Here is a 12,027-nt window from a genome sequence, read left to right on the forward strand (position 1 = left end):
TCCTGGTGTACTGGCCTGTCTCCTGGTAGCGTCTCCAGTCTCTGGACACTACGCTGACAGACACAGCAAACCTTCTTGCCACAGCTCGCATTGATGTGCCATCCTGGATGAGCTGCACTACCTGAGCCTCTTGTGTGGGTTGTAGAGTCCGTCTCCTGCTACCACGAGTGTGAAAGACCACCAACATTCAAAAGTGACCAAAACATCAGCCAGAAAGCAGAAAGGTACTGAGAAGTGGTCTGTGGTCCCATTGAGTGTGTCTTGCTAATTGCCAGTAATTTCCACCTGTTGTCTGTTCCATTTGCACAACAGCTGTGAAATTGATGGTCAGTGTTGCTTCCTAAGTGGACAGTTTGATTTCACAGAAGTTTGATTGACTTGGAGTTATATTGTGTTGTTTAAGTGTTCCCTTTATTTTTTTGAGCAGTGTATATGCTCGTCAGACAGCGAGCAAACATAGGACCAGAGATGCCCAATGACATGGCCTACGTTAGAGCTTTGTTTTTAGCCCAGCTAACGTTAAGCTGTGTTCCCAGTTTTGCCAGTCTGTGCCGAGTTTATTCAGCTTCTCTGCAGGTCTCTGTAAATGTAGCTTTAACTGTACAAGGAAGCTCGATCTCAGTTTCAGTTCTTATGCTCACTAATAGCATAATCATGTTTGATTTTGAGAAGCGACACTGACTGTCTTTATATTTCAATCCAAGATATCAGTCAACGTAAAATTCAATGATCTGCTTCATGTCTGAGCTCAAAGCACAGCAAATGCAAACCATTTGCATCGCAATGCAAAACATAGGAATGTGTATTTTTACGAGGGAATCCAGAACTTTTGCGTAGGAATGCGTATTTTTTGAGGGAATACAGAACTTTTGCGTAGGAATGTGTATTTTCACGAGGGAATCCAGAACTTTTGCGTAGGAATGCGTATTTTTACGAGGGAATCCAGAACTTTTGCGTAGGAATGCGTATTTTCACGAGGGAATCCAGAACTTTTGCGTAGGAATGCGTATTTTTGCGAGGGAATCCAGAACTTTTGCGTAGGAATGCGTATTTTTTGAGGGAATACAGAACTTTTGCGTAGGAATGCGTATTTTTACGAGGGAATCCAGAACGTTTGCGTAGGAATGTGTATTTTTATGAGGGAATACAGAACTTTTGCGTAGGAATGCGTATTTTTTGAGGGAATACAGAACTTTTGCGTAGGAATGTGTATTTTCACGAGGGAATCCAGAACTTTTGCGTAGGAATGCGTATTTTTACGAGGGAATCCAGAACTTTTGCGTAGGAATGCGTATTTTCACGAGGGAATCCAGAACTTTTGCGTAGGAATGCGTATTTTCGCAAGGGAATCCAGAACTTTTGCGTAGGAATGCGTATTTTTACGAGGGAATCCAGAACTTTTGCGTAGGAATGCGTATTTTTACGAGGGAATCCAGAACTTTTGCGTAGGAATGCGTATTTTTTGAGGGAATACAGAACTTTTGCGTAGGAATGCGTATTTTTTGAGGGAATCCAGAACTTTTGCGTAGGAATGCGTATTTTTACGAGGGAATCCAGAACTTTTGCGTAGGAATGCGTATTTTTACGAGGGAATCCAGAACTTTTGCGTAGAAATGCGTATTTTTACGAGGGAATCCAGAACTTTTGCGTAGAAATGCGTATTTTTACGAGGGAATCCAGAACTTTTGCGTAGGAATGCGTATTTTTGCGAGGGAACGCAATGTCATTAACTTTGTCCTTTTTTTTTTTTAACCACGGGCCCTTCGGGGCTCCGTAGTTTCCTGCTTTCTTTTATTTTGTCTCAGCTGAACTGATAAACACATCCATGTGATATTCTGAGTGTGAAATGATATAGAAAGTAATGGTAGAAAATAATTGCAGCTGGCAGTTGTGTAATATTTGTGACAGGCCTAGTAAGAGGCTGTCTTTTCCCGTTTGGAAACTGACTATAAACTGATATTAGCTTTAAATAACTGATATCCAGTCTGATTGAACTGATCCTTGAATAGAATCCCATCCACATGGCCGGAGTGCTGGTGGCTTACTTGGCGAGCTTCATTTCGATCTGCTGGCGGATTTCTTGTCTCTCCTGGTCGCTGCGTGCAGGGAAGATGTTTCTGTCTTCCAGCTCCTGTTTGCTGGGCCGATTCCGCAGCTTTACGGCCAACAGCTCCTTCCTCATTCGGCGTGGCAGCGTGCCTGTGTGCACAGACGTTAAGTCAGGAATCTACTTAATAGCAAAACGACTCCACAGTGGTATTACAGTGCCTCCCAATTCAGAACGCAGGACACACACACATAAAGGTCCATATTTATCAGCTTTCTCACAGCGACAGCTGATCTAGAATCATCTCATCTCTCTATGCAGTGTGCAACTGCATCGAATAATTAAATAGAAAAACCATCTGATCCTGGATTAGCGCTCTTATTCTAAGAGGTTTAACAAACAGTGACTTGATGTGATTAATGACCCGTTTTTATAACCCTGGCCCAACAACACTCTCCATTTAAACCCATTAAACTTCTGAAGAGAAGTGCAAATTCCTTAAAAAAGGCCACATAATATTTTATGAGGTTACTGTTCATGGAATTCATATAACATTATCCATTTTAATGATTTTTGTTATTAATTTGAAATGTTATGTACCAGAAATGACGGACTCGTTCCAGCTGTCCATGTCGTATATGATTCCTGAGGCATCGGTGAAGCAATGGGTCTGTCTCACGTTCTCCTTATTTTCTTCTGCCTCTTTCCTGCTCTCCACCTCTCCACTGGGCTCCCGCTCCGTACTGCTGTACAGATTCACAGGAATATAGTCATTTTTCTTATCGCTCTAGTTGGAAGAAAACCTCATATCTCCTTTTTTTTGACGTAATTCAGTTTTTGACGTAATTTGAAAATGCCTTTCATTTTGTGATGAACAGACGAAAGGAAATTGACTTGGAAAAAAGTCTGGTTCCATTGACTTTAACCGGTTCCATTAAAATTAACAGTTTTTTTTCCTTCTCCTGTAAAGTTTCCATTTTGGAGATACAAGGTTTTCTTCTAGACAACAGCGACATCTAATCACAATCCCAATAATGAGCTCGTATGATGTGTCATCGGTTTATGCTTTTATCTTGGATGACTTGGGGTGGTTCAAAAAGATTCATCTCAATTTATTTCACTTGTTTCACCTGTAGATCATCACAGATCAGTGCAGTGAGCTGTAAACGGTTTAAATGAGCATAAAGTTTATTATGTAGTTCTACAAGGTCTCAGTCTGAACCTCCTCCAGCTGGACGGACGACATCAACACCACAGTCAGACTCATCCCAGACTGGACTGAGCGTGTCGGGCGTCGCTGCTCTCACGGCTCTTTCAGTGGGATTTCGGAGATCATCCAGTGCTGTGGAACCAGCGCCGAACGCTCTGAGCTGCTGGAGCTTCACTGCTGATGAAAATCCCGCTGCTCAGTTCTGACGGATTCACTCTTATTGACGTGGAGAACGCAGAACGTTCTGCTCAGGGGTCTCAGCTCCTCTCAGACTGAAGGAGCCAGTCAGGAACTCTATGACCCCCTCTTACAGTTGGAGTGTGATTGGTTCCTCGGCGCCTCACGGCTGTAAAAATATGACACTTTGAAACCAGACGAATCTTTTTGAATCACCCTGTGTAATTGTGTTGCAGTCATGATATGTGGCAATACTATTTTTTTGTACGTATCATGCTGCTATGACGTGAACACCAGAGTCCTTTGGTAAGGTTTTATGTAGTGGATGCAAAATACTGTCCTATTGACAATGCTGCTCTCTCACCACCTGATCTACCACTGAGGAATACTAGGTAGCAAGTAGAGCAGAGGAGGCAGGAATTCCTTCCTTACCTGTCCTTTTTTGTCCTCATTTATTTATGTTGATGCAATTATTCATAATAATTGTTACACATCACTACAACATACACCGCTACTACACTAAAGGGGTAAATTAACAGCAGCAAACACTCTAAAATAACAAAATGAATGTCAAAAAGCAAAAAAATAAATAAATGAAAAAAGAACATAATGACAGTTAGAGGATATAAAATGTATCACAAAGCTCCAGATATCGAAGGAAAGTATTGCTCTTCTTATTTAAGTTTTTAAGAGGGGTAACCAAATATTCCATTTATATTTTAAAATGGAAATTCTAGGAATTGAATAGAAAAAAAATGCTTTTATGATTAAAATGTATGGCAGACACAGTAAAATAAAATAATTGGTAATATACTCAAGAGTAACACCCGAATTTGTGTAATAGCAAAAGATATTTATTACTCACCAGTCCTGTCGGAGTTTTGTTGCCAGGGCACGATGCAGTTCCTCAATGATACAGCTAGGGGGCAGTGGAGGACGCATGGTGCCTATATGAGGTGAGCCTACAGGATTGGAGAAAGGGCCTCTCAGGACCACAGGACTGGGGCCATCGGGAACTCTGGGCACGTCTTTAGGGAGGAATGAGTTTGACTGAGGCACAGCTGTGATGGCGACTTTACCTGGGTCTACACAAACAAATGGAAGCCGACTGAGTCACGCGCAGCTTCCTTCAGCATCATTACCTGGTAATTTATTACACTACATTCTACTTTATGCTTTATGAGATCTAAAAATGCATCAGTCAGTCATGATGCTTTAATCTGAAGGTGTCAATTCTCGATTCTAGTTGATTCTAATGATTTTAAACTAAGTATGTATGTAAACTAAGACATTTTTACACATAAAATTCCCACAAAGTTCAGTGACCCTTATTAGTCCCACAGTGGGGAAATTTCACCTACGCATTCAACCCATTCTGTGCAGTGCAACACCACATACACACTAGGGGGCAGTGAGTGTACTTGCCTGGAGCGGTGGGCAGACTTATCCACATGGCCCGGGGCACTTCAGTCACATATTGTCGGCTCAGGGCATCGAGCCAGCAACCTTCCGGTTAGGAAGGCTGGTTCCCTGACCTCCAGCCCCAGACTGCCCCAACCCACGACTGCCCCAGTGTTGTTTTATTGCCTATACTCAACTACTGTGTAAACAGTTACATTTGTAATCTCAGTATATTTTTAAAATGAATTCGAAATCGCACCAAAATGATCGAATTAACTCCAATTGTGGTGAAATTGTTGGTTTCATGATGCACTGAATCATCTCCTCAGATCAAGTGAGATTGGTGAGGTTGGAGATTTCGCCAACACACCTTCCTCGGCGCTGAGCTGAGGGACTAGAATGCTGTGGTTGCTTGGAGGAGACGGTCTCTGAGGGTCTTCCGCTTCGTCGTCTTCTCTCTCCTCCTCATTACTATCTGCTTCTTCTGCATCGTCTGCTGGACCAGCCTCGTCCTCCTCTTCTTCTTCCTCACCTCTGTTAGGCCCTTCTGTCATCTCACCGTCTTCTACAGAATCAGGGACTGATGGACAGGAGCAGATGTTATAAAACTGGGTCAATACAAGCCATCGTTGTTTTGACTTCTATATGAAGACTTGTGGAGAAAAGGGTGACTTTGCTGCCACCTATTGGTCTGACCATATAATCGAAAAGTGAAACCGCTCTTTGTAAATTTAGGTACAGCTCGTTTTATCTTTACGTTAATGTCTGTCCTGATGTGTTCTAGGCTTATACGCATCTCGGACACATGAAACACAGCCTTTATTATCTGGTTTGATCTTGTAGTTCTCCAGTTAACACAGATGACGGCGCACACACAGTTTTATAGGTCATTCTACAGAAATGTCCATTTTTGTGTTCCTAGCATTACAGATAAATTACACTTGAAGAACATGTTCAGGTTACGATTTATTTATATTTTAAACTCAAACAATAAGTTATATTAACAATTACGCCTTATTGAGACGTCAATTTAGCAATATTGTTTTTTAAATCAATCACATAGAATTCCAAGCACAACAGAAGTGCTTGTCCTCACAGTCGTATGTGAAGGCCGAGGCCGTATTTTGAGGTAAGAAAACATTTTTCTGCTATTTTAACTGCAATAATCTACACGCGACTATGGAATATATAAATAAAATGAAATCAAGAAAACAAACGAATATTATAAAATATATAACGACTCCTCAGGAGTCGAGTCACTGGTGTTACTGCGTCTCTTATTTTTAAATAAAAGTCACGCCGGTGACGTCACTCGACCTCCTTTGACCTGTTGTCTGAGGATCTATGGAGAAAAGCTCATGGTGAGTCCACTGTGTCTCTCAGTTCTCAGAGATCTTCTCATTCAGCTCATGATCTCATACGAAGCTTCTAGCTGACGTCACTGGTGTGACCGACTTTATTCTGAGGTCAGTGTGAAAAAACAGAAACACAAATGGATTAAATTCCATATTTTAGTGGACGTTCCCTGATGGACAGCGTGTGGTTTGATGTTCTGTAAAACGCGTTGATCATTAAAAACGTCTCTGGTGTTTCCTTTATTATGTGGAACACCAGAGACGGTCAGTAACACCAGTGACTCCTGTGGACGTTTCTGTAGAATGACCCTTATCCACAACCAACCAGTTTATTAGGTCCAGCTTGCTGGTTTACAGTTCGAGAATGTTCTAGCACATGTTTCCATGCGCAATTTGTAGCCCTTCATCAGTGGTTAGTTTCTGATCACAGATCCACTCTTGGGGTGATGCACCACTTTCATCCTAGCAGTGACACTAATTTATGGAAAAAATTTAGCAACATCATTGAGCCTGAAAAACCCGTACCGCCAGCTTACACTCTACCATGCCAGCATCACTGCTGTGTCCACCACGTAATTAATATCTGATCAACAGCGATTGACCAGTGATGTATGGGGTAAAGGGCGGCTGAAAATTGTGTACAGGGTGATTCAAAAGATTCGTCTGATAACAAAGTGCCATATTTTTATAGACATGAGGCGCCGAGGAACCAATCACACTCCAACTGTAAGAGGGGGTCATAGAGTTTCTGACCGGCTCCTTCAGTCTGAGAGGAGCTGTGACCCCTGAGCAGAACGTTCTGCGTTCTCCACGTCAATCAGAGTGAATCCGTCAGAACTGAGCAGCGGGATTTTCATCAGCAGTGAAGCTCCAGCAGCTCAGAGCGTTCGGCGCTGGTTCCACAGCACTGGATGATCTCCGAAATCCCACTGAAAGAGCCGTGAGAGCGGCGACGCCCGACACGCTCAGTCCAGTCTGGGATGAGTCTGACTGTGGTGTTGATGTCGTCCGTCCAGCTGGAGGAGGTTCAGACTGAGACCTTGTAGAACTACATAATAAACTTTATGCTCATTTACACCGTTTACAGCTCACTGCACTGATCTGGGATGATTTACAGCTGAAATCAATCACTTTGAAATCAGACGAATCTTCTTGAATCACCCTTTATAACAACACAGCAGATCATAGATGGGCTACAACCTGTGACTGTACACCTATATAGTGGACCTATAAAGTAGGTGGTCCTTATAAAGAGGCCAGTGAGTGGGGGAGTGCAATATGTGTACAATATGTGTAGCACTGAGCTACGTATTAGTAGTTGCCACTAATGGTCCTCACCCAGAGGCAGATGGTCATGTTCTGAGCTGAGGTACTCCATGCTGCTGATACTGAGGATGGGCCCCTGCGGGCCGGGCAGTCTCAGGTCCACATCTGACACACCTTGAATGGGAGAGCCGGGATCTGGAGAGTGAAGGCCACAGGCTAGGGCCACGTCTGCACACATCACAATCACACATCGACGTGTCATGTACATTAGACTACGCACATTTACATATCATTTACATTCATTATTATTATTCATTTGGTGGAAACATTTTTTCAAAGCAATTTGCAAATGCAAGTAAAATCCGAGTGCAGAGCCATGATGAGCTTCTCCTCAGTGCATGTTTGAGACTGTGCATGCCTGAGAAAGCTGGACCGATGTGTTGTGGCTTAAGCAATGCATCATGTTTAATGCCTGTCTGCAGGCCTGCAGGTAGTGGGTAGTCCAACTGGCAGTATTAAAATAGTTTATTTAAAAATATAATTACATTTAAAACGCTGAAAATACATTAAAACACAATTTTTTAATGTTTAGATTTCATTTAATTATGTTTATATTCTATATTTTATTTCATTACATCCTCTGGAGTCACAGCATCTCGCCCTTTGCAGCAGCTTCCACGATATTTCAGCTGTTTTTGTGCTGTGTGTGAAGGATAAAGGGTGACTGAAGGTCTGGAAGGACACTCCAGTTGAGTGTGTCTCTGTCATTCAAAAGATTCTGAAAAACGGGACCACCTATAGTGACGTAACAGCTGAGAAACGCACCCTTCCTTGCCTGTATCCTTTGATTTGAGACGTGGCCTATGCTTCCATTACAGAAGTAGTGCAAGGCAGTTGTAGGATAAGAGTGAATCCACAGTTCTGTACAAAAATCCTAGGCCAGTTGACAAAATTCAAATGGGAGTTGGTGCTTATTTGTTCAAAAACACGAATAAATTCAACAAAACCGTACACTCGGACTTTGTGGGTCGGTGTGTTAGGTTAACCTTTCATTTCCAAACCTCCTCAAGGACGTCCAGTATTTACAGTTACCATCTAATACCTAGTTGGTTACAGGTGTGTTGCTGATGGAATTTAACAGCTTGAGTGCACCAAGAAGTAACCAAGGAGCCAAACCTGTGCTCTTCTAACCAAGATATCAGCAGCAGTGGACGAAGCACACAAACCATGTACGTGAGTTAAAGTTGAGACCCCCAAGATAAAATATTCCTCCAGTAGAAGTAGAAGTTCCTCCCTTTAGACCTCCACTGGAGTAAAAGTACTAAAGTATTTCCCTTCAAATGTACTTAAGTATAAAGTAAAAGTACTAAAAGAGTAATTCTGGCTCTGATGTCCTGTTATCATTTTTATAACCAGACTGGCTTCATGAACTCATTTCAGGTGAAAGTCCTCCAGCGTCTCTCTTGGTAAACCAGTCTTTTAGTAGAACGTCATTAATTAGTGACGCTGACGTCTATTAAAATGATCAGAAGCACAAAACACTGAAGGTAAACAGGTTCCATCAGGGAGAACCGAGTGGCTCTGAAATCACTTTTTACACACAAGCAAAGTTTCAGTTTCAGATTTATTTACAACTTAGTTCCAAGTTTAAGTTGAATAAAAACTGGCTTTAAACTCAGGATCACAGATGAGCTCCTTTACTATGTTGATCTGTAGGCGTCTGTTCATAAACATAAACCAGCCCAAACTCATTTACTATAAAATGAAATGGTGTTTGTAGAAATTCAGAAAAAAGATACATAGTTTTTATTCACACAGAAACCAAAAGGAACGACAGATTTCTCAAATGTAGGAGGAAAAAGTCGGATATTAGACTCTGAAATGTAGTGGAGTGAAAGGAAAAAGTCGCCCAGAACGGAGAAACTTCAGTACAGATACACCAAAAATACTAAAGTACAGAAACTAATTACATTTACTCAGATACTCAGATACTCAGGTACTGCCCACCACTGGTAAATACTAAACTGTGTGGTTGTTATTGGGTCCTTATCTGCCAAAGCCTGAGTTATTTGTTTATTTAGTCTCAGTGCCACACAGCCCATATGAATTAAACATAATGCAGCTCGGCTTCTTCCACGTTTAGGTCTCTGGTTTCACAGATCAGTAGAATATCATGAAAGGGTAGAGCCTTCGCTATTTCCATGGCAGTGGAGTGACCGATCATTCAGTTCTACTGAACTGCTTTTGTGGTTTGAGGCATGAAACAGTACAGATACACCAAAAATACTAAAGTACAGAAACTCATTACATTTACTCAGTTACTCAGATACTCAGTTACTCAGTTACTCAGATACTCAGTTACTCAGTTACTGTCCAGCACTGGATATTAGTAGCATTTTTAAGATATTTGTCAACTGTTTATTTGTACTGTCTCTATGGTTATTAGTATTTGTTCTAGTGTAAGAGAGTGTTTTTACAGGTAATACTAAACAGATAAATCAATAATAAACAATTTTCTTGGGTGCCTAAGACTTTCGCACTGTACTGTACATTAATGTGAAAATCCCAGCATTTTTGCCTGTTCAACAGTCGGCGTGCTGTGAGACAGCAGACCTACGATGACTAGTGCCTCACCTGTGGAGCTCTGCCTCAGCTTTTCGTTTTTCTTTTTCCTCCACTTCCATGGCCGGAATAGACGCCCCAGTGTGGCCAGCTTGCTGTGGCGGCGGATGGGGGGGGTGTGCACCCCACTCACCAGACAGCTGGAGCGCAGCACCCTCTGCTGCTCCATCACGTCTGCAACACACACAGAACAGAACGCAGGTGGCATCAGTACTCAGTCAGGTACAGTAGCTTTATCCCTTGTGTGGTGTTGATGTGTTTGTTGCTCTGTGGTCTGGTCGACCCACCACAATCAGCACAGCCAAAAAAAAAAGTGTGTGAAAATACCAGATGTTTAAAATATCACAAGTGGCCCGTGTAGGGTTCTACTTTAGCAGCTGTAGCCAGTCAGCAGCCTGCCTCACACACACACACACACACTAACAGCAGGCCATGTAGGAGGAGAACAGAGTGAAGGACACAGCACCTCCAGTGGGTTCCGCCCAGCAACATGTGTAATATAAAGGGGGGTGAACAGAGTGAAGACACTGAAAATGGGTTATTTTATACACCAGTCCGGCATAACATTATGACCACCTCTACAATTCTACAGTTACAGACTGGAGTCCATCTGTTTCTCTGGTACTCTGTTACCCTGTTCTTCAGTGGTCAGGACCCCCATGGACCCCTTTACATCTACAAGGTGGACTGACAAGGTAGAAGTGTCTAATAGAGTGGACAGTGAGTGGACACAGTGTTTAAAAACTCCAGCAGCACTGCTGTGTCTGATCCACTCAAACCAGCACAACACACACTAACACACCACCACCACGTCAGCGTTACTGCAGTGCTGAGAATGACCCACCACCCAAACAGTACCTGCTCTGTGAGGGTCCATGGGGGTCCTGACCACTGAAGAACAGGGTAACAGAGTATCAGAGAAACAGATGGACTACAGTCTGTAACTGTAGAACTACAGAGAGCAGCTATACGGTCAGTGGAGCTGATAAAGTGGACAGTGAGTGTAGAAACAGGGAGGTGGTCAGAACGTTACACCTGATCAGTGTATGTGTTTCACAGATAATGAGCAAAGGCCAAGAAATCCGAGGTTGAAATAATAATAAATCACATCATTTTGGTAAACATTGAAAATGGGTCCCTCAGACTGACCAACACCACACAAGGGTGAAGTGGGATACGACGGCTGTGGTCTGAAACAATGCAAGCGAGTAATTTGTCCATGTCTGGCATTCAAACCACAACCCTGACTATGGAGAAGTGGGCGTGGCTACAGGGTTTTGATTGTGCAAAAAAGGCCGATACCATAGGAGTTTACCGTGTATTCCAACGTCAATGTTCGTGATAAACACTGAAAACTCACCAGTGGTCTTTTTTTATTCCCTGGATGTGTCATCAGTCCCTCTCACAGCTTTGGTAAGCCTCAGCAAGGCTTTCTTTATTTAAATGTGAAGGAGTCATCAACCATTTGACGCAACAGTTTTATAATGAGCTACATCCATTATTTAATCCAGCCCTATCCGTTCGGCGGGAGGGCGGCAGTAGTGGGCTCATGACAAGTTCATACCAGCGCTTACCTCAATGAGCAGACTGGAAAAAAGCACAAACGACGACCGCCTTTGCTCTCGTCTATCCGACCGTGTGTGAGTCAGTGATGCTGAGGGGGGCGAGGCAGCGCTACGCAGAGGCGGATGGCCCATTCTGAACATTGACGTGAAAGCTCTATACATATGCATTGGTCTGAAGCCGAGGCTTATATCCTATAATCATTTATAATTACATTCCACCCTCTGTGACGCTCCACTGTACAACATACATAGACATGCAGACACAGCCATACACAGATACACAGGCAGATTAACAGACATATAGACTGGCAGAGAGATGGATACAGTCATATGCAATAGTTTGGGCACCCTTGGTTAAAGTACATGTTTTCTAACTAGAAATAA

General features: G+C 42.7%; 1 protein-coding gene across 3 annotated transcripts in view; it reads right to left on the minus strand.

Annotated features, from left to right (window-relative positions):
- phactr3a (phosphatase and actin regulator 3a) overlaps nt 1–12,027 on the minus strand; it is a 69,118-nt gene that overhangs the window by 12,651 nt on the left and 44,440 nt on the right. The window contains exons 2-7 of one of the 3 annotated variants that reach the window (XM_037541034.1): nt 10,091–10,252; nt 7,529–7,684; nt 5,206–5,415; nt 4,300–4,462; nt 2,648–2,793; nt 2,046–2,199 (exon numbers count right to left, since the gene is read on the minus strand). In XM_037541034.1, the coding sequence (XP_037396931.1) occupies nt 2,046–2,199; nt 2,648–2,793; nt 4,300–4,462; nt 5,206–5,415; nt 7,529–7,684; nt 10,091–10,252 (991 nt within the window). Of the gene's footprint in view, nt 1–2,045; nt 2,200–2,647; nt 2,794–4,299; nt 4,520–5,205; nt 5,416–7,528; nt 7,685–10,090; nt 10,253–12,027 lie in introns of all 3 variants that reach the window. The other 2 variants (XM_017715899.2, XM_017715900.2) reach the window with 2 other exon arrangements.

Source organism: Pygocentrus nattereri, chromosome 9 (genome assembly GCF_015220715.1).
Source record: "Pygocentrus nattereri isolate fPygNat1 chromosome 9, fPygNat1.pri, whole genome shotgun sequence".
NCBI lineage: Eukaryota > Metazoa > Chordata > Actinopteri > Characiformes > Serrasalmidae > Pygocentrus > Pygocentrus nattereri.